This window comes from Daphnia magna, linkage group LG5 (assembly GCF_020631705.1).
Source record: "Daphnia magna isolate NIES linkage group LG5, ASM2063170v1.1, whole genome shotgun sequence".
Classification (NCBI taxonomy): Eukaryota; Metazoa; Arthropoda; class Branchiopoda; order Diplostraca; family Daphniidae; genus Daphnia; species Daphnia magna.
Window position 1 is genome coordinate 4,443,502 of NC_059186.1, and position 22,157 is coordinate 4,465,658.

The following is a 22,157-nucleotide window of genomic DNA, read 5'->3' on the forward strand; positions in this document are numbered from 1 at the left end:
TGTAGCCTTTTATCTCAGCTACTAAACGGTATTTTTTAAAATAAGAAAAGATTAATTTTAATAGTAGTACATTGTAAAAAACTGAGGTCGCTTCGAGTGTTTCAATTGCCATGCAGTTGCAGGGCAATTGGAATCGGCCCATAAGGAAGCTTCTTTATACCCACATAAAATGAAAATCACGATATCTCAGCAGCCACAACTGCTAGTGTGATCAAATTTTACCAATAGGTACATTGCGATTTACAGATTTTTAAAATATGCCTAAATTATATCGTAATTTAGTTTAAAATATTTAAATAATTAAATAAAAAAAAAACCATTAAGCAACATGCTTTTTTTAATAAATCCCAAACAGCGAATACAAGTATTATAGTTGTGTTAATATGATGATTTACATTTGTTTAAATGAATTACGTCAAATACTTGCAAAAAAAATGCAACCACTCGCAGACAGGGAATATAAACAAAGTGTTTCAATATTGCCCTGCAATAGGGTCATCGTTACATTTAATTATTTAAAATTATTTAAGAATGCAGGGAAAAATTAAATGACATTAAATTGTAGAAAAATGAATTGCAAATCTGGACCTAGTTTTATTACTAAAGCGTAGCGTTTTAGGGGTTAAAACAAAAAAAATTGAAAACGCTAATTTAACAGACGGGGATCAAAAAAAGTTTTTTCGAGATATTTTAAAAAGTTTTGAATACAAAAATTCGTAAATTTTTCTAAACTTCCTCATTCTATTAACCCTAATTTTTTCAAGAAAATACCTCGGATACGATGTATTGGATGCGAGAGAAACAATTTTGTTTCAATTGCCCTGTGTCTCAATTGCCCCCACTATCCTCTACTTATTTCAACTTTTTAAGTTCATACAACAAATGGAAACAACAAATATATCATTACATTGTATCATCAACCATGTAAACCTGGTAAATTAACTCGATTACCCGACTTTTAAAAAAACATTTCTTACAGGAACATTCTTTACAATTATTACGGAAATCCCGGAAATTTAATTAACGTCCTAACATTATTTATAATGCCACATTCCATATTAGTGACGGCTCCATCGGATACAACGGTATTTACATCGGAACCACACCGAAATTACCTTCCTGGGTAGCAACCACAATTTTTTTCCAAATCAGACGAATCCTAATCCGTCTAAATGGCAAAAATACACTTTAAATATTATATAAACTATCTCAGCAGCAGTAATCAGCTTGTACTACACTTGGTACATGGATTCATGATACTTGACGCACCCCCTATCGGTACAAATCAGCCCCGAACAACGAACGGGCCGCCTGTCGGTATTTTCTCCCATGTCAGGCCAGGTGGCAGGGGAATTCGTCGTGTTCTCGAATCTTGACAGATCTGTCTTTCAATTAAATCCCCCATTTCAAAACGAACTGAGAATGTTTATTTTACAACAGCAAGCTTAACAAACCAATCAATTTTACCTAATATTGATTAATACTATCAAATACACTTATTTAAATGTATTGTTAAATTTAAAAAATTAAAAAACCAGTCCCTAGGGAATTCAGAAAAAAAGCCCCTGATTGAACAGGGTTTCGTGTTTAAGACGCTCAGGACGCAGTTCGACGCTCTCAGGATTTGAACCCGAGAACCAGCTTGTCACCATCAGCACCGTAGACGAGTACGGTACCGAGGCGACGAACCCCTGAATAAAAAATCTGTACACTTCAAGCATTTTGACTTAATCAAAAGGAATAATAGTAAATTATAAGTTTTATGAGTTCTCTAGAAAAGCCAGTGGCTACATTTTTAACAACCCTTCGGTTTTGGGACTTACATAGGCTGTCCGATATGAAAACACGAATTGCCAATCCTGAATCGTAAGTTTCAATTGAAGAAAAGCCAGCACTCTATAAGATAACGGAAACACACGAATTCGGCTGACGCTAAAAATCTTTTTTATTTACAGTACAATCAACTAACATGCAGAGGTACTATTTTACGGACTATTTCCAACGTTTCGTTTCCAATGATGCCAAGTACCAAATAACCGACAACAAGCAAGAACAGCCAGAAATAAGAGTAAAAAGATGCAGAAAAACAAAACAACTACAGAACTTGAAGTACGCAAAAACTAACAAAAACACAGTGTATATTTCGTAATTAGACAAAGATGGGAAATTTTTCGGATGATGTTGTTATTTACTAGTTAAAGGTCAAGATATAAATAAACAAATACAACTACGATGAAATCCAAAGATCCATCTAATCGCTATTTGAATCGCAATTTCAATCTTACTTCTACCTGTCAGCTGTTATTTAAGCCTCTTGAATCCCGCACCGGCAGTCCCCAAACGTAATTCTTCGTAAAGCGAGGGCCCCACTTCTGTGGCTGGAACTACTTCAAGAGCCTCTTGCCTCCAACCCCCGTTGGGTGTCGCCACCTCACTGGCATCATTTACCACTTCATTTTGAACGATTTGCAACGTATCGTTGCAGGCCTGACTGTTTCCTCGGAAAGGGGCATTATCGAATCGCATGCCTCCTGTCAGCTTGATGCCGATTATGTTTCTCTTGCGTAAACAATAGACGCCGCAGACCACAGCGCAAACAATAAGGATAAGTGCAACGACGACGCCCACAGGAACTCCGATTTACGGATTATCTAAAACAAGACAGCAGTTTATTAGTTAATTAGTTTGTTTGTTTTTTTTGTATTTTTGTTGGAGCAATTTCACCAGTAAAAGAACATGCAAGAAGAGACTTACTAGAATGGGTGCTGGTTGAAATAATAAATTTGTCACTCAGGGTAAAGACGAGAGGCTCCGTCAGAGTACTTGTACCGTCACGGTTCCCAGCTTTGACGACTAATTCGTACGGCATGTTTTCTTTGAGACCGACAAGATTGAGCCATGTCAATCGGGTGTCATTCTGTCAGTTTTTTTCACGGCTTGAAGTCGCCAGAAAACCCTGATTTTCGAACCAGAATTCAAAATAAAAAAGGAAAAACTAAATATTTTTTGATGGCGGTAGACGGGCAACACATGTGTGGAAGGAATAGTTTGTTATGGGCATTTTTGCCTGATTTTTGGAAGAATTAATGTCTGACAGAAAACGGTTGACTTTTTACCTGTACAATTCGACAGTGTCAGGATTCTTAGCCGGTGAGTCCCATAAAACTTTGACTGAGTTATCTTTTTCAAGTTGAATCCGTACGTTGCGCGGTGGTCCCGGGATACTCTCTGTCAATTTGCAAAAAAATATATATACGTATATATGTATATACTTTATATTTATATGTCATGCAAATACTTTCAAGCTGTGACAGGGCTTGCTTATTGAGTAAGTCGAAAAGATGTTGATGGCTAGTGCCTACCTTTGCCTTCGTGGAAACACGAAATGATAGGTTTCGTGTAAGTGAGGGCGCAGAGTTCAATGCTGGAAACGGCTTCGCCTCGGCACCAGTCCAAGCAACGCCGAGGTACTCCCCATTGGGTACAGCAACCACGATGATCAGAGCCATCTGTAAGATTCACCAGCATGCAATAACCAATGATTTGTATCCGAGTGAGTGCACGAGGCCTTACCAGCTGCGCATCGCATGAGTTTGTGAAAATCTTCGATGCATTCCTGTCAATGACGCTCTCAATGTCCAAAAACAAAGTGCACGCGTCCATGCAGGTGGAGGTCACGTTTTGCTCTTCGCAGCATTTGGCCACATTCATGACGGACGGAACCTATTCAAGAGAAAACGATTTTAGTCTGATGCAAATGCAACAGTTTCACGCATGGTGTGTACTGCTTTCTGGCGTGCTTGTAGTTTCATGACTTGCGCAAAAGTGCCGAAATTATTTTGGGCGTTAAAGTAGTAGACGCCCGAGTCGGAGACATTCATATTCCTGACCATCAGCTGCATAATGTAATTGGCGTCGGGCTCCTTAATCCGCACAAAGCCGTACTAAAAAAGAAATGGGTTAATTCAAGGGTTGTCCTCATTTTCGATAGATTCTGCTTTGTATATTCCTTACGCGGTTCTCACGAAGAATTCGAACTTCGTATTTGCTGCTGTTCGTGATTTTATCCATAGCGCTGGAATCCCGGCTGAAACTCAGCTTCGGAGTGGGATGTGCATCAACTTCACATTCGAGGGTGAATGTACGTGTAAGTGAGTCGATCAGTTGGATGGACGAGTGCTGGTTGTTGCCATGAAACTGTGATGTAATCGGCACTTCGGCTGGTTACCGAGATTCCTTGCGGGGCTGACGGGACGCCGGAAATCGTTCCATTCGACAAAGCTATCAAAAGAAAAAAAATGGAAATAATGGATGAGGGTCTTATTTGGTTATTGTTCTCCCATTGTCCTTGAAAAAGTTCTAAATTATGAAAAAAAAAAATAGCGCCAGCTAGAAGGTAAGGCCCCTGTGGTGATTACGCATGCAAGCTTACGAAATTTCGCTAAAAAAATACCACTGAAATAGCTGGATTTATTTTTAACTAGTCAGAGTAGAAAAAAGAAGACACACCTTCTTTAGTGATGTTGATTGTTATGATTGAAGACGGCAAGGACGTTCCGTGGTCATTGGCTGCCAGCACGAAGAAATTGTAAAGCTTCTTCGATTTCAAGTTGTTGATGACTGCTCGAGGTTGAATAACGTGCAGTTGTTGGTCCATCTCATAAGCGGTTGCTATCGCTTTCGACGCTAGCTACGGAACGCCAAATGACCCACTTTTTTAAAGCACCAGCAGAGTCCTATTTATTTTCGTTTGCCTGAAAATAATCAGCTGCTAGCCAACGCCATCTAGCGGTCTCGGGTGGCTATCGATACTAAGTATCGGTATAATGACATATATCGATAATTGATCGGTTTTTCTCAGCAAACAGTGGAGTGTGGAAGGTATACATTTGAAATTTGTTATTTATGTCTTTCGCAATATTTCGTCGTTTTTAGTAGGCTTACTCGTCTGTTCGATTTCGACCGTTCCTAGTTCGTAGTATGGAGGCTCAAGTCCGCAGATATTTAAGTAAATCTTGGCATGTCCTATTACATTATTGCTCTTTGTTATTGTCAAACAATTTATTTAGATCTGGGTTTCCTGGTTTGGGAAATTACTGACGAGATCTGTATGCCCTACAAGAGTCTGCGTAGATTCATGGCTAGGCAGCATATGACTGTCAGGGAAGCATACAGTCTACTGAAGAGCTGCAACTTCTTGGGTACCAAATCTGTACCGAGAACCCAAGACTTGGAGTCAAAATGGTGGTGAATAGACTCCATTCCTTGGGTCATCGTTTACAAAGGACCAGAGTCCGTGAAGAAATTTTTGGTGAAGCATCAGGTACTGAATTTATGAAATTTTGGCCTGACTTAAATTAATCATTGATTTTTATTTAGCCTCAATCATTAGAAAACAGACAGGTCTTCCTTCCTCCAGTTTTATTCAGATCAAGAAGAGGAAGAAGCAGTAAAAAAAATTGATGATAAGATTGTGTCAGTTAAATTTATGAAATCCAAGTCAAGGTAAAATGGATCTAACTGTTAAGTTGCATACGTAGTAGACTTTGAATGCATAGCTTTTTAAAATTCTTGAAACTAAAACAATGTTTTCGTTTGTGCAATTTACCAGTTGTTTAGCTGAATTCCCAACTTTTGAGGAGGCAAATGACTTCATCAAGAAAACAGCCTTGTCAAAGGATTGTGGGGATCTTAAATATTGCGCAGAGAGCACTGCAATGCAAACCTCTAATATTGCAAAAGCCAGCATTCAACCTAACCAGTAACAAAACATTTCTTTTTGCTTTACTTTAAATTTTTGAAATTGAATTTTTCCCAATGGTTTATCAATTATTGTTATTGGTTTCTCCTATGAATAGAATTGTCGTACGGGATGTCCCAAAAAAAGCTACTCTAAAAGAATTAGCCCTCCTCTTCCCAGATGCCAACTCCGTGACGCTTTACAACCAAACGTTTCCCTCGTCTGACTATTGGTACAGTTTTATGTCACTAACTTATTATAACTGAAAATTCACTGACTCTTAAATCGTTTTAGCCATGCTGCCTTCCGTTTCGAAAATGTCGACCGAGTAAATGCAATTCTCACTGAGATGACAGAGGACGAAATTCTTGGGAAAAAGGTTTACGTTGCTCCAGCATACAGTTGCTTATTGACAGATATGCCTAAGCTAGGAGAACCTTGGACGGGAGACAAACCGATTACAGAATCCCCTAAAGTATTATTCTTTTCTTAATATGGTATGATTTTGGGACAAGATTACATGTTTATTGTATTTTTAGGCAAAGGGTTCAAAAGAATCACCAAAGTAAAAAATCAAATTGGAGAAAGATGTGAACGGTGGTGATGAAGAAGAGGAAGAAGAAGGTGAAGATAAAGAAGATGAAGAAGAAGTTGAAGATGAAGATGAAGAAGATAAAGAAAATGAAGATGAAGAAAACGAGGAAAATGATGAAGAAAATGAAGACGACGATGAAGGCGAGGATGAAAATGGCAAAGATGACAACGAAGAAGAGATGGAATCTGCTGCTGACGAAGATAATGAAGAAGAGAGTGACGATTAAAGACGTAGTGCCAGTGTTAACATCGATGTCGAGGCATTTCTATTATGTTAACCTTACTTGCAAATTTCAATCAAATAAAACGAATCGGACACTATAAAACTGAAGTCGCGAAATGTGATGTGAATCGTGACACTCGTGTCCTTATGTTTGTTCGAGTAATTACAAGAAAAAAGTATATGCCAACAATGAATCGATTTGATACAATAGAAATCTTTCCTTTCGTGGTAACACGTAAACGTCAGCGGGACGCACGTTATGGTCTACCAATAAATTTCAAACAGAAATTACGCCAGTTCCTTATAGTTATAGCGCTTTATGACTAGTCGGTACGGGGAATTGATTTATTGCTTAGATTACTATACACGATTTTTTTTTAATTTTTTTTTTTTTGTTTAGAAGAATATACATAATTAAAATTATTCTTTTTTCCCTTCTTCTCAGGTTGATGAACGGGAAATGAAGTTGAAATTGGCTCCGGGTGTCCTTTGGTTAATTGCCGTGTTGGCAACTTCCGTTGCATTCTATGGCTTCAGCGGCGAATATTCTATTCTTATCGCCGTTCACGTCATACAGCCATACGCACGTCTTCTTCTACAGCATAAAAGCTTTGGCCAGCCGCGGGCACACTATAACTCATTGGAATGGTTTACTACCGAGAGAAGATCTAGCCAATGTAACGCACTTGCATTCGGCCTTACTTCACAAAATGAACAGCCACCACGAAATCAGTTTCAATAGCAACAATCCCATCGCACTTATGCTAACATTACCCGATCGACTATTTACCATCTGCAAAGCGGTTTACAGAGAGCCCGTCTTCCATCAGCGGATTGCCAGCCAAGAGCATTTCGATTTGATCGTTATAGACTTTCATGAACGACTGCATGTTGCCGTTGGTTCAACATTTTCATGCGCCTTTCATCTACCTGAGCGCCCTCCCTCCGCTACCTTGGATGTTGGACTACACCTGTTCGCCCTGTCTTTTCAACAGTTCCCCGCCCTTTGTACGACTTTCACCCAAGAAATGAACTTCCCTCAACGGGTGGTCAATGTTTTTCTCAACTTGATGGTCATCTACTACAGAAATTGGTCCATTCTACCCAGAGTGGATCAAATTGCGGCTGAAGCCTGGATTTATTCGACTGTTGCCCTTTCACCTGTCAAAGAAATCGAGAGGAATATGAGTATCTTCATCACCAACAGTCATCCAGTTATCAATTATCAATACTTCAAGTCAGGGCTGATCGTTGAAGTTGGAGGTCTTCATTTAGTTCCACCCAAAGAATTGCCATAGGTTTGATATTTTTGAACTATTTAGCCGAGATGCAATTTTGCGCAAAAAAAAAAAAGAAACATCGTTGACTATAAAATTTGAAAGTAGGAAGTGGAAAATTTCGTCGATGGGTCAGGCGATGCGGGATTTATTGTCCTTAGTTTTGGTTCCATTCTTCGAGGAGCAAGCATGCCGGAGGCAACACGCAAAATTTTCTTGGTCGCTTTTAGTCGTCTGCCGTTGCGTGTCTTGTGGAAATGGGAAGATGAGTTAGGTTTGGAAGATCTACCTGCCAATGTGAAACTTTTTACCTGGCTTCCGCCGCTACAAGACCTACTGGCGCACCTTAAAAGGCGGCTTCAATTTTTGGTTACAAGAAACCAGCTTTATGCACATTAACCAAGTACTTTTGACAATCAGGCCACTATGAAAGTAATATCCAAGCTGCTAAATTTCAGCTGCATTCCTTTTGGGCACAGTGCTGTGGGATCAATCCCATTTTGCTGTAGTCCACTTTTCCCGTGCGTTTTTTGTTTTTTCTTAATTTGTAGACCCATTGTTTGATAATCTAATTTTTAAAAATACATATTATTAATCAGATTTTTACGGGCTATCTTTTGGTTTAATTTGTTTTTTAAAAATATTTAGTATTTAGTACATCCGATTGATGTAGGTTGGCTGGAAGATGTGTAGTTGTCGTTGCTGGCGGTGCCACGTGATGTGAAGACCAACGAACATGTCAGCCGGACGAGAGGTGATGTCAAAATGACGTTGAAGGTAGTCCACGATGGCCGTAAGCAGCACCATGCTACTTCCAGCTAGAAGACCGTCATCGACCCATATAGCGACGATGATGATGTCAGTGGCGCGACGAAGATAGTAAACGCAGGGATCAGCCTGACTGGCGACAAGGCCGAACTCCTGAAGGAACATGTCGAACTTTTTGTTCCATGTGCGGGAAGACTGCTTGAGCCCGCAAAGGCATTTGAAAAGAAGATAAACCCAATCTTCCTTGCCCGGGACAATGAAACCTTGTTGCTGTTCCAAGTACAGCTCTTCTTCCAGTTCACCGTTGAGGAAAGCGGTGGCCACATCCATCTGTAGCAGGTCAAGATCCGCGGCTGCCGCTATGGCCAAAATGCAGCGCAAAGAGTCGTATTTAACTACGGGAGAAAAGGTCTTTAAATAATCGATTCCCGGTTTCTGTTCGAAACCTTTGGCCACAAGATGCCATTTGCGGTGGTCAATGGAACCGTCAGCATTTCGTTTGATTTTGTATGTCCAGCGACAGCGAATGGCCGTGCGGCCTTTTGGGAGTTCCATCAGCCTCCAGGTGTTGTTTGAGTGTAGGCCTGCCATTTCGATTTCCTTCGCCGTACGCCAGAGAGCGGAATCCTCCGAGGCAATCGCGTCCGCATATTGAGCCGGCTCGTCGTCGACAAGAGTTGAATCAGCAGCAAAAGTTAACTCGGAAAGAAGCGCGCTTCTTGGCTTGGCCTGTTTTCGCACACGTGGGGGAAGAGGAAGCTCGGTGAGCGGGGACCGGGCGGCGAGCTCGTCGGATATCTCTCCAACATCTTTGGTTGCAGGAACACTGGGGTCTGGTGGTGCTTGCTGAAATTCATGGAAAGTCGCATCTCGGCTAGCAATGAATTTGCGTGAGGATTTAGACCAGAAACGATAGGCTTTTTGCTTTTCACAATAAGATACAAAATAGCAAAGTTCGCTTTTCGCGTCTAGTTTCTTGCGATCGGCTTGAGGAATATGAACATCAGCTGCGCATCCAAAAGGACGAAAGTGGGCTTGGTACCATACCATGCTTCGTATGGAGTGACTGAAGTGACGGTGCTTCGGCTGAGAAAACGGTTGAGAATGTAAGCTCCACAGGCCACACATTCTTCCCAAAGGTAAAGCGGCAAACCACTCCCGTGCAGCATGCTCCTGGTGGCCTTCATTATGGTGCGATTCTCCCGCTCAGACACTCCCTTTTGCAGGGGAGTGTGAGGCGCGCTCGTTTCGTGGCGGATGCCCTGGTTGGCAAGATAAAGTTCAAACTCTCCACTGGTGAATTCGCCACCTCCGTCAGAACGGAAAACGGTGACACTTTTCCCAGTTTCACGAAACAAGCGGGCGACAAACTGTTTAAATAAGTCATAGACTTCAGATTTTTGCTTCATGGGGCAGATGACTCGAAAACCAGAAAAATCGTCTTTGAACAAAACGAAGTATCGCGCTCCGAACACGGAAGTTGGGCGAAGAGGGCCTTGAACATCAGAGTGGATCAGCTTTCCGATTTCCGTTGCCCGGGTACGACCACCAACAGGAAAAGGCAGCCGGTGACTTTTGCCCTTAGCACAGCCAGTACACGGAGCAATAACTGTGTCCTGATCAGCTGCGATGTTGAGTCCAATGACATGGTGGCCCTGAGCCAGTTTTTTTATAGCTCCAGTATGAACGTGTCCCAAACGTTGGTGCCAAGCAGTGAGAGACAGCGGGACGGACGAGAAAAAGTTGGCGTGGTAGTGGGACGGAACGGCTTCAATATCAAGAAGATACAGATCTTTTCCCATCCTCTGTCCAACTGCAATGATCCGATTATTACGGGAGAGGGATACCTGGTCATGGTGGAAAGTTGAAATAACGCAGCTGCGCCAACTGAAATGAGGTTTGTTCGCAGACCGGGAACATACAAAACGCCGTTGAGTTTTCCATCGTTCCATTCCCCACCAATTCTGGTTCGAATTTGAATATCACCAATGCCTTTTACCTGGCATAAACTGTCGGCGATGCCTTTAACAGGCCAGTAAGAGGTGACGAGGGTAAAAGTGTTGAAAACTCTCGACGATCAGTCATGTGTTGACTGGTGCCCGAATCAAGGATCCAGCTGTTATTCGATAATGGGCGAGAAATGGCTGCTGCTGGGAAAGCATACGTAGGATCATCAAATGTATGGCTTCCATTGGCTTTGTTTGCGTTAGACTGTCTTTCTTCGCGATGTCCACCAGACTGCTCCCGTTCAGCTCGTAGTCGTTTAAAACAGTCCTTAGCCTCATGATTATTAAAGCCACAGTAAGTGCAAGTGAGCTTGACACGTTTAAAAGGTCGTCGGTGATTTGATCCAGCATTGGCCACCTTTCTTTTGCGGCAATCGGCGGTCGTGTGATTGGATAAACCGCCGATATTATCACGGGTCCCTCCTCTTTGATATCGGCAATCGTCGGATTTGTGGTTCAATTTGCTGCAGTTCTGACAGTCAACATGAGAGCTCAGCAGAGCGGATTCATTCCGGTCTCGTTTCTTCCGTCGTTCAGTTTGGGCGGCGAGCATGGATTCGTGCAGTAGAAACTTGGTCGTTAGAGTAGCAATCGTTTTATCGATTTCGGTTAGTACGTTTCATGTCAGGAGAAAACCATCCAATTCCTCAGGAAGAGTCATTAAAATCTTGCCCACCAATTGTCCTGGATCAACGAGGCAGTTAAGTGCCTGTAGCTGCACGAAGATACCTTCTAGTGCAGAAATATGTTGCATCATCGTGTGGCCGACGACGTACTCGTAATGGCCAAATTTGTTAAAGAGAATGCTTTTTGATTCAATGGCGGCCTGCTCATATTGGATGACCAATCTTTTCCACATTTCGGCACCCGTTTCGCAATACTGCAAAGTCATTGCACTTTGGGTTTCGAGTGTGCTAAGAAGAGTGAGTCTGACAATAGAATCCTTGTCACTCCAACTCCTGATGTCTCTGGCATTGTCGTTCTCAATGTTGATCAAAGGGCACGGAGTGTCGCCATTGGCTATGCCATACAACCAGTGTCTTTCAAACACGGTGCGAATGTTAAGCTTCCAAAATGCGAAATTAACGCCATTGAATTTGCTTATGTGGCTTACATCTTTCGTACTGTACGAAGGCATCTTGTCTATATCTGTTAGGCATAGGGAAGAATTAGTACTCTGGGCCCATAACTTGTTGACTTTAGACAAGGGATATTTAACTAAGGATTGTAATTACCAGATTTATTATAGATGCGTAAGAGAAAGACAAACACAAGTATATCGGACCCTCAGTGAAAGTAGACTGAGGCAGAGAAAAAGATATAGAAGATGATCGTACGAACATCAGTCGTCGGTCTAAGAACGTACATAAGATACTGAGAAACCAAAAGGGGGGGAAGCATTAGGTTTTACAAGGAAACAACAAAAAGAACAAAAGGTAGGACAGCTAGCAAGGTTAGATTGAAATTTACTTACGCTGGAGTTGATGACATGTTGACGCCTTGTTGGTGGCGGTGAGTGCGGTGACGTCGGGTCTGGAAGCACGGGTCGGACTGGCAGTGGGGAGCGGCGATGTATAAGAGGACACAGTGCGTACGGTGAGTCTTGGCACGAATCGTTTATTTCTCCAACACTTGTTATTAGGGTTCTACACGATAGTAGGGAAAACACAGTGCAACAACTACACACGACTGCTAAAAGGGGAACTAACTCGAACATCTAAGGAACGGTGGGTTTTATACCACACCCAAGATGCGGACGCTATAAGGTTAGCGTGGGCAATAAAGATGAAGGAATGTGCCACCAGTTCGCATGCCATGCGAACTGGTGTGAAAGAAAGAACAAGGTCAATGATAAGACTGGGTGTCATCGACACCTCGGTCAAGCGGAAGACAGTCATAAAAAAGATAGCGAGGGAAAGGAGGTCAATGGTGGGGAAAAGGAGTATAAGATTGTACAAACACTTAACTAAATGCAGTTAACTTAATTTTACTTAAAGTCTTAACTCTAGTGGGAGTCCTTAAAATATGTGCGCGCCAACGATTCGGTGACTTCGGCTGGATTGACCCTGTGCTGCTTATAAAAATGTAGACCTTCCACCAGATTCCACATTCCACTGTTTACTAAGGAAAATCGATCCACTATCGATATATGTCGCTTTACCGATAATCAGTATCGATAATTCTGCAAGACCGCTAGATGGCGTTGGCTAGTGGTTGATTATTTTCAGGCAACCGAAAATTAATAGCACTCGGCTGGTGCTTTAAAAAAGTGGGTCATTTGGCGTTCCGTAGATCAGAAAGGATTTTATGCTTTGTATTTTCCAATGGACTGGGAATAAAGCTAAATACAATTATGGTTTTAGATTAATATGTTAAGGGAAAAAGTTCGCGAGACGACGTGCCAACGCTACGTTAAAAAACCCTTAAAGAGAATGTTGCAGAAGACTGTTGTCTTCTGTTTCTTCATTTTCTTCGGGCGGTGGATCGCTTCCTTCTCTTTGATAGGCCAAGTGCTTTGCTATTATTCTGGTCGCTCCTTGTATGGCCAAGATTTTCATCTTCCTCTTCAGGTTGTTCCATCGTCTTCCACGAATGCTGAGGGCTAGAGATATGGCGTCGTTGCTCGGTAGCCAGGACCCGAGAGAGCCAACGACTAGAGGAAGTAGAGATCCTAGGTCTTTGTACTTCTCTATCTTCTTATTCCTTGCCCTCTCTAACCCTTCTGCACTGCTGAGTGGCACCGTCACGTCAATAATGATAGCTGGGTTGGTCGATGTTACAACGATGTCTGGTCGCATTTCGGTGGAGTCAATTGCCCGATTAATGGAAAGACTGTTTTATCTTCGCTGTACAGGAGTTGCATCGCCCTGGCCAAGGTCCAAACATCGGCTTCTTCGGTCAAAGGAAGCATTCCTAGACCCCCAACTCTTCCATCTGCGTAGAAGAAAGCCATGTTAGATGAAATGGGGACGTTAGCGATTCTGCGTAAAAAATCTCTGCATGCGACATCAAGGTCGTAGAGAGCACCCTTTTCCACCCTTCCTGACGCAAGATGGTGGGACAGCGACGGGAGAAGGCAGCTTCTATACACTTCTAGCTTCTACCAGGGCGCTAAACCGGAGTCTGCTTCTTCAATTAAATTTTGAAGTTATGATGTGGTCGGACGGAAGGTTAATCGAGAGCCTAGAGGAGTTCCTAGGTAGTCCTCTTGCTCATTTTCAGCGAGGGGTCTGATTTCGGCGTCTCCAATTTACAGTGGGTTGTCTGTAACATATTTTCCGTTAATAAGTGTTAAGGACGTGCACTTACCGGGATTAAACTTCAAGCCTAACGAGGTTGCCGTGTCCTCTATGGCATTGAGAGTTCTTTGCGTTTTCCAGATTGACGATCCTACAATTGCGATGTCGTCCGCATATGCCGTGGTTGAGACCCTAGCTTGGAACGCTGAGAATCCGATCTTGTGGGATTTTGCTGTCCGTATTATGGGTTCAGCTGCCAGGTTGAAAACCACGCTGCTTAACGGATCGCCTTGTCGAACGCCAGCCGTTGGATGAATTCTTACATAATCATGTCTGACAGCAAATTCCATTATGTTGTTGGAGTAGATGTCGATCAGGATGCGACGTAGCTCGACTGGTAGGGGGAGACTCTGATACAGACAATTTAAAATCGGGTGAGGAATAGATCCAAAAGCATTGGAGAGGTCCAACCAGGCAATCACCATCTCCCTCTTGGACTGTTTCGCCTGTTCGATAACAGTGTGAAGGAGATGTGTGTGTTCCTGGATGCCTCGAACACCTGGCAGAAACCCTTTTTGCTCTGACGAAATCCATCCTAGTTTCGTCGCAGTTTACATTATTCTTGAGGACCAAATTCCTGAGAAGATCTTGTACATTGTCGGAAGAAGGGATATTGGCCGAAAGTTCCCATAATCTGAGGAGTCACCTTTCTTGTATATCGGAACGGTCCTCGAGGTCTTCCAGCAAGCCGGAATCCCATAAGTCCATACCGCATGGTAGATGGAAGCTAGGAGGTGAGGGTACCACTAAAACTCGGGGTTCGGGAGTCGGGGGTCGGGGAACTAAAACTCGGGGAATGGACTCGGGGGTCGTCATTTTCCCCGAGTTTTAGTGCCCTCAAACGGGGAACGGGGTAAACAAAAAAAGACTAAAACTCGGGGAATGGACTCGGGGGTCGGGGTAAACAAAAAAGACTAAAACTCGGGGAATGGACTCGGGGGTCGGGAGTAAACAAAAAAAAGACTAAAACTCGGGGAAGGAACTCGGGGTCGGGAGTAAACAAAAAAGACTAACACTCGGGGAATGGACTCGGGGTTGATATTTTTTTTACTACTAACAAACCAAAAAACTTTTGCCTTCTCGAGTGTACTTCAATGTAAATCTTTTCTTGAATCAGCGATCGAAATAAATATTTAAATGTTATAAAAGTACAATAAATTTTGAAATTTCATTCAGTTGCAGACTTTACTATGACTAGATCTAGATTCTAGCTATAAATGATATGCATTTTGTCATATTTTTTTCTCAGTATTAGTTTTTAAAAAGGTTTTATTTCTGTTTTACAATTTCTGTATTTGAGAGAGAAAAGAGTTAGAGTTTATAGCATGCACAACGAACAAATCCACGGAGTTTTTTTGGAATCTATGGCAGCCTGCGGAATTCCTTCACATTGCTGGTGGTAGTAGTTCTTACAAGAGTTGCACTGCGTCATCACGCGATATCTTGCAGGAATATTAATACGGTCCCCAAATTCGGGCATCCTACACACGCAATAAATGGGTGTTGAGACTTTCTTCTTCGGTCTCCAATTTGATCGAGTCCTGATTCCTTTGGTTGGAAAAGGAACTATTTCTCCATTATGAAGGCACTCCATGAGATGGGAGCGAAGTTTTGAGACATCAAATCTCAATTCAGATGGATTAAACGAGTGCGCTATCACCGTTGCAAATGCGATCGCATACAGTCCGCAGCTTCCACATTCCCTTTGTTTTTCACAGTCCATCAGCCCAACGAAGAGATTTTTATCAAAACTTTTCTCAATCTTTGCGATGCAAAAGATGAAATGTTGATCAGGTTCATTTCCGTTCCAGTTGCTGTCGTACAGCAGCACATCAAGGCTCGATCCAAAACCTTTAGCTGCAACAACAAAATGATCTCTATTATTAAAGAGTATTTGGATCCATTTTTGGGAGTTAGCCGTATTAAACTCCAACATTGCCCCCCATTGGCAATTAAATAACCCTCCGATTTCTGGGAACTTCTGGCGTATGAGTTCCATGGCTGCATTGATGATTTTTGTTGACAGCCACCGGTTTGGTTGTCCAGTTTCTTTAATCTCATCTTGTTGCAATTTTTCTCCATTTCTTTGGTTTAGGATCACGGGTTGCTCCAACTCAGATTCGGCTATCGCAATCTCTAGTTCTTCGTCGGTCTCGTACTCACAAGGAATTTCAAGAAGCGAGCGTTTACTTGAAGTAGAACGTGAATGGGAGCGAGAACGGGACCGAGAGCGGGAACGAAAACGAGAGCGGGAACGAGACCGAGAGCGGGAACATGAACGGGAACGAGAGCGGGAACGAGACAGAGAGCGGGAACGAGACCGAGAGCGGGAGTGAGAGCTGGAGTGAGAACGAGAGAGGGGGCGAGGACGAGAAAAGGAGAGAGAACGAGAACGAGAGATGGACCGAGAACGACAACGAGAGGGGGAACAAGAACGACAGAGCGAGTAAGAACGTGACCGTCTAGGTGAACGTGATCTTGAAATTGAACGTGGCAGTGTTCTTGTGGTCGAACGTGTAGGACGACTGGAAACAGGTTCTACTGCTGACTGACATCGAGAATCTCGACAATTGCCGGCGGCTTCTGGTAACGTATGGAGCTTGTTTTCATTCTGCAAAAGTCCAGCTGATTCTCGTTGATACACTGATCTTGTTGTGTCTGTTGTATGAAATCCAACTCAAGCGTGCCCAACTATGGTTGCCAAACCATAGAGTTGCTGAACCCCTTTCTTATCCTCTTTTCCATAATGTCGTCTGCCTCTTTAGATCCATTGGCTCTCCTCTTTCTACTTCTTTCTAGTTCTCAAGAGGGTAAGAACTCAAGTCTTTTGTTCAGATACATATATGTGTGGAAGTTATCAGCAAATATATTGTGTTATGTTGAAACCAATTGTGTGTGTTCTAATCCGTTAGCATAATTATTACAACAGTGTCTAATTTGCCGAAAAGGTTATTAATTTGTGTTTTAAGATTGCCGCAAAAACTAGTTGATTACCAACAATTGGTCCCAGTATTCCAAACGGCTGAAGTTCATCATCACGAAAAAGATCATCATCAGAAATGGTAGGGATATGCAACCCGTTCAGAACCAAACTGTTGCTCGACACCTCAACCTTAAATTTAAAAAAATTGTAGATTTGTAATTAGAAGGGGACAAATTAATTACCTTTTCTTTCAAAATGACATTGTCCTCGTTTTGACGAAGTTCTGGATGTAGATCGGCGAAGTGAAAAATCTGTCCATTATTCCACTTTGCGCGTGCTGCTTCTCTGGTCATCTCCCTCAGCCTGTCACGTTCACTTCCAAAGCTTGTGGCGGAATCAATATCAGATGATTCGTAACAGTCAGAGAACGACTTTATCTTTTCAGTTGATTGGAACCCGTTGTTAATTATATTTTCTTTCTCCTTGTTCAATGAAAGTAAATGGCGTTTCTTGTCCTTTATATCATTAATAAATAATGCATCGTACGCATTCCCCAAAGCATTATCGTCATCGTTGTTTCCAGTTTCAGTTTCGCTGTTGTTGTTCTTCCGAGGTTTATCAAGTTTTCTTGGGCGTTTCCTCCCGGATCTCTTATCCGCATACTTCCTTCTCCTCTTACGATATGCTGTCGCGTTCGGTTTTTTCGACTTTGTTTGTCGCCGACCTATGGCCATGTCACCGGCTAATACATGGTAGCAATTTCCTGCTCCTGCGCATGTGCAGGTTATTTTCGGGAAAAGCGTTACAACATGTGAGGTACCTAGAGTACCTTTGACGACGAATTCACCTGTGTGTGGCCGTATAGATATTCCATCTTTGTCATTTATGACTGAAAGTGCTCTCTCGTACACAGAGAGTCGTTCTTCATCGTTTTTGGTCGCGACGACATTTTTGAAGGGAGCTACGTTCAAGTCACACTTTTGAAAATGCGTGTTGATGTCCTTTTCAGCATCTTTAATTGTCTGGATGATGGTTGCAGGATCAACCATTTCAGGAAGAACGGGCTTGTCTTTCTCTGCATTGTAAAGATTTGCTAGTTTTGGAAGAATTCGGTGTTGGCCGTAGTTGTAACGACCTCGCATGATCTCAGCATTGTAGAATTGCGAGAGCTGGAAGAGGCTCAGTACCATGGCATCGATTGGATACTCCTTCCAATTGTTGAGGCCTTTTATGACACAATTGAGCGACTCCGATTGATTCGTTGTAATTTTGGAAACCCATATTTATTACAAGCCCAAGCACCGATTCGGTCGATATCTGGTCTTATGTTTTTACTGTAATAAGTAAGGAATTGCTGGTTCCATTCTGTTTGCATTTCAGACAAACGTTCATAATAATCGGTTTTGGACCTTAGTGAGAATAATTCTCGACATTGATCCGAATATTTCTTTTTTTCTTCCGCGGTAAGGCCGACAATGGTACCGATTTTTCTCTTGATGTCATCAACTACATGGTTGAAGCAACGGAAAAAATCCATATCTGGGAGAAATTTTTTTATGGCGCTTACTATTGCAGCTTCTTGATCGGTTACTATGAAGGTGTTTTTGCATGATGTCAATTCAGGGACATATCTAACAACCAGAGACCAAAACTCTTCATGTGTCTCAAGTAATTTCCGTTCGTGTATGAAATAAATGCACGGGATTGCTGGAACGGTTGAGAATTCCGTCTCGCGGAATACTAGGAAAGAAAGATAAAAATCTCCTAGCAGGAATGTTGTGTCATAAGACAATTGCTGAGGTCTTAAATCTTTTCTATTTAAGACACATTAAAATTTGTCCAGCAAGTCATCTTGAAAGCAAAATATCCTTAGTTTGTCCCTGTCGATAGCTAAGCGCTTGACAAATTTGGGGTCGTCGATGATATGCATCAAATTCCAGAGTCCATTGCTACTTAACTCTGATTTTAGTCTTCGTTGAAACTGAGCATTGGCAACTTGTTTCACATCTTTGGGCGCATTAATAGCATGTCTATCAAGTTCTCTTGGGCAAGAGGCTAACGTTTTACGATAAACCTGAATAGGAGTGCCTTCTTCTGCTTTCATTGCTTTCAAGAGAGAGGGGCACGTACCGACGAAATCGACAGATGTTTTTGATTTTTTTTTCGCGTTTCCATGTGGGAATCCAACAGCCTCTTTTTCGTCGCCCGCGTATTGAACAATTACTGTGTTTGCATAGTCCTGATTTTTAAGTAAGTAAGCGTACCTCTTAAAGGTTATGTCTTCTTCGGGTTCGTCTTTAGTTTGCAACCTGAAGTAGATCTTTTTCCCCTCCATCCCATTGAAGTCAAATGAACTGTTACCGTTTTGCAAAAAACGGTATCCATCTTTACGCCAGTCATCTAATGTTAAGAATCATAGAAGCGATTAGATTTAAAGAAGCTGAAACCAAATGCTTTTAAATTTTCTTAATTATTTTATATCCCATTACAAAATCTAAATTGTTTACAATCCCTGTCTAATCGTTATTCGAATCCACGCAACCAACACCGAAATAAGAGCCATAAGAAAAAATAATCACTTTGCAATAATCACCTTTTTTGTTGGGAAATCCTTTCCACGTGTAGATATAGACATATCCTCCAGATGGTCTAAAAGGCACTAAATCCGTGGGTTCGAGGTCCGCCAACCATTTATTCACTTGGTTTGCTACGAAACCCTGCAAGGTTTTTGTCATTTTCACCAAAATTAACCAGCAAAATAAAACAGGCGTCACTTGCAAGTGCAAGTAACTGAACACGGACTTATTGCTCACACAGTTCGACACATTCGATGCAAAAAAATGACCTCGAAATATTGATGAGGATTCGGGGTCTCTTGGGATTTCTATTAACTGCGAGCAGTTATGCCTGTAGGCATACGAATATTAGCGTGAACAACGTTTATTTTTATTGTACTTTTATAACATTTAAATATTTATTTCGATAGCTGATTCAAGAAAAGATTGATACCGAAGAAGTACACTCGAGAAGGCAAAAGTTTTTTGGTTTGTTAGTAGTAAGTTTAAAAAAATATCAACCCCGAGTCCATTCCCCGAGTTTTAGTCTTTTTTGTTTACCCCGACCCCCGAGTTCATTCCCCGAGTTTTAGTCTTTTTTTGTTTACCCCGTTCCCCGTTTGAGGGCACTAAAACTCGGGGAAAATGACGACCCCCGAGTCCATTCCCCGAATTTTAGTTCCCCGACCCCCGAACCCCGAGTTTTAGTGGTGCCCAGGAGGTGACCGCTTGTGTCAAGTGCACGAAGGTGCCGATATTTCAAGCCGTCTCGTCTGGGCGTGGTGTTGCAAGCTTTACCGAGTCTAGGCTTGATTTCTTCTGGACTTGGAGGTGAGGAAAGAATTCTGAGCTCTTCAGATGTTGGGTTCTTCAATTCACATCTGTCGAAATGTGCTCTGGCGCAGTCAATCTGGTTAGTTGATGGTGGTGTTTGGGAGTAGGTTTATTCGAGGAAAGCAGCAGCCAAATCATTGTTTCCCGTGTAGCCAATGGATTCCTCTTCTAATATTTTCCTTACGGCTCTGCGAGGATAGAGTTAGTGGAGGCGTTGCAGTTTGCCTTTTTTCTCTGCTGCCTTTCTTCCTGAACGCCTTATTTTTTGTTGTTGTCGATTTTGGTTGCGATGGCTTCTTCTCCTCTCTGTTGATGTTGTTGGTCTTCTTGGTGCGGAGATTGTGTCTTCCGGTTTGGTTGAAAGCCTAAGCCACTCAACTGTGCATTCACTGAGGAGGGAATCAAGACCCTCCAGGGAGGTGCACAATTCTATCCTTGAAGCCCACAACCCCCTAAACTCGTCTTCTGTTCCCGCTACGTCGACGGTAGATAATGAGTTCATCTACACTTTGATCTTAGCCAAAAGGCCGAGAAGCGATAACTGAAACTCAAGTTACTGGGTGTTATATGCCATACGGATCTCGAAAATATGGCTGATGAACAAAAAGAGCAAACCACTATCGAAAAACGAAGAAAGTCACCAGGAAACCAGGCTGTTGCTAGAACCCTGCCTGGCACTGTTGAAAGCCAATACAACTCATTAGTTTTTATCTTCTCTTTTGATACAGATAGATTATTAGGCTAAACGGTTCAAATATTATATTAAACAGTACCAACCCAAATAATTGTGCACTTTGTCGTTTTTCGTCCCTTTTTACAAGGCCTCTTATGGCACTACGTCCCCCCCCCCTTTTTTTAACTTTACGAATCAGGCGTAAAAGATACGAAAATAAAAAAAAATCAGCATACTCATCGATGAGTTTGCTATTATTTAATGTGTGGCGCAATTATAAGAGTGTTATATCCTAAACGGTATATGTGCGTTCAGGTTTACAAATTTTCCTCCTTTTCCCAGTTTCACGCCGCCATTACTTTTGTTAGTGTACCCCCCAAAAATGTCCCTTTTTTCTTTCGTGCATATCTTTGAAACAAAAAGTTGCAAGAACTTGTAATTTTTCCCCCCGTTACAAAAATAAGCTCAAGTTCATTCTTGTATAATCAAATTATTTTTTACCCTACTTTTATTTCCTAAATTTTTTTGTTTTCTACGACCCAATTTTTTTTCCTTTACATAGAAAGCTTATTATAGTAGAACGACTATAGCTCTATTTTTCGACCACTGGTGGCGCATGTTGCATGTTCCACCAGGCTACTAATACTCCTGTAGCTAGTCAATTCAGTCTCATAGAGGAAATGTAGGAGTATTAGTAGTCATATAGACTCGTCAGTGCTCCTAAACAAGGTAATCTTTAGTAAAAGGCGAAAGATTTATCCGGGTAGTGATTAGAAACCAGAGTGATTAACAACTGAAATCAGTTGGGCTTTCTTCATTTCCCAACTTTATACCACTTTGGTAAAGTCAGGGCAATAAACAAACATATTCAACCGTAATGCGACGACTACTTTCTGTTAGATTTGAAACAGTCCCTAAAAAACTTAATGCTGTATAAAGCACACGTAAAAATAGTTTTCTCGTTTGATTTTCAACTAAGTTAACTTAAGCTGAGTGAAACATAAACGAAGTCTAAGGCAAACGGGGTGGGTAAGCTGAATTGGGAAAGGTGACGAAACCTATTTATTCTGCAAGTCCTTTAGTTTTTTTTCTTTGGGGGGGGGGGAGAACGTTTATCTCGAGGAGAACTCGAGATAAACGAGTTGTTTTTAGCGTGATTTACTTATTGTCGATAAAAAAAAATACTAAATTTTAAAAAAGCAATGCCAACAGCATCCTGTATTCCCAAGCGGTCACCCATCTTTTTTTTTCTTTGTAAAATCCCC

The 22,157-nt window shown here is 41.9% G+C and overlaps 2 protein-coding genes, 1 non-coding gene and 1 pseudogene across 3 annotated transcripts; 2 read left to right on the top strand and 2 right to left on the bottom strand.

The window, feature by feature from the left end:
• Nucleotides 1–1,927: 1,927 nt before the first annotated feature.
• Nucleotides 1,928–5,274, bottom strand: LOC116936229 (Ig-like and fibronectin type-III domain-containing protein 1). The gene is given in 12 exon segments (XM_045174475.1): nt 1,928–2,651; nt 2,755–2,919; nt 2,922–2,956; nt 3,117–3,228; nt 3,363–3,509; nt 3,574–3,618; nt 3,621–3,723; nt 3,786–3,923; nt 4,015–4,143; nt 4,145–4,281; nt 4,510–4,690; nt 5,206–5,274. Coding segments are annotated over 12 exon segments (1,611 nt in total). The 3' UTR covers nt 1,928–2,301.
• Nucleotides 4,936–6,747, top strand: LOC116935212. The gene is made up of 7 exons (XM_032942559.2): nt 4,936–5,008; nt 5,070–5,323; nt 5,380–5,505; nt 5,612–5,761; nt 5,859–5,972; nt 6,035–6,215; nt 6,280–6,747. The coding sequence occupies exons 3-7, from the start codon at nt 5,489–5,491 to the stop codon at nt 6,307–6,309; spliced, it is 492 nt and encodes a 163-aa protein (XP_032798450.2). The 5' UTR covers nt 4,936–5,008; nt 5,070–5,323; nt 5,380–5,488; the 3' UTR covers nt 6,310–6,747.
• A 270-nt stretch (nt 6,748–7,017) lies between these two features.
• Nucleotides 7,018–8,434, top strand: LOC116935211 (annotated as a pseudogene).
• A 13,123-nt stretch (nt 8,435–21,557) lies between these two features.
• Nucleotides 21,558–21,678, bottom strand: LOC116931465. Its single transcript, XR_004398996.1, has one exon. It is a non-coding gene; the product is annotated as a U5 spliceosomal RNA (small nuclear RNA).
• Between the last annotated feature and the right edge of the window lie 479 nt (nt 21,679–22,157).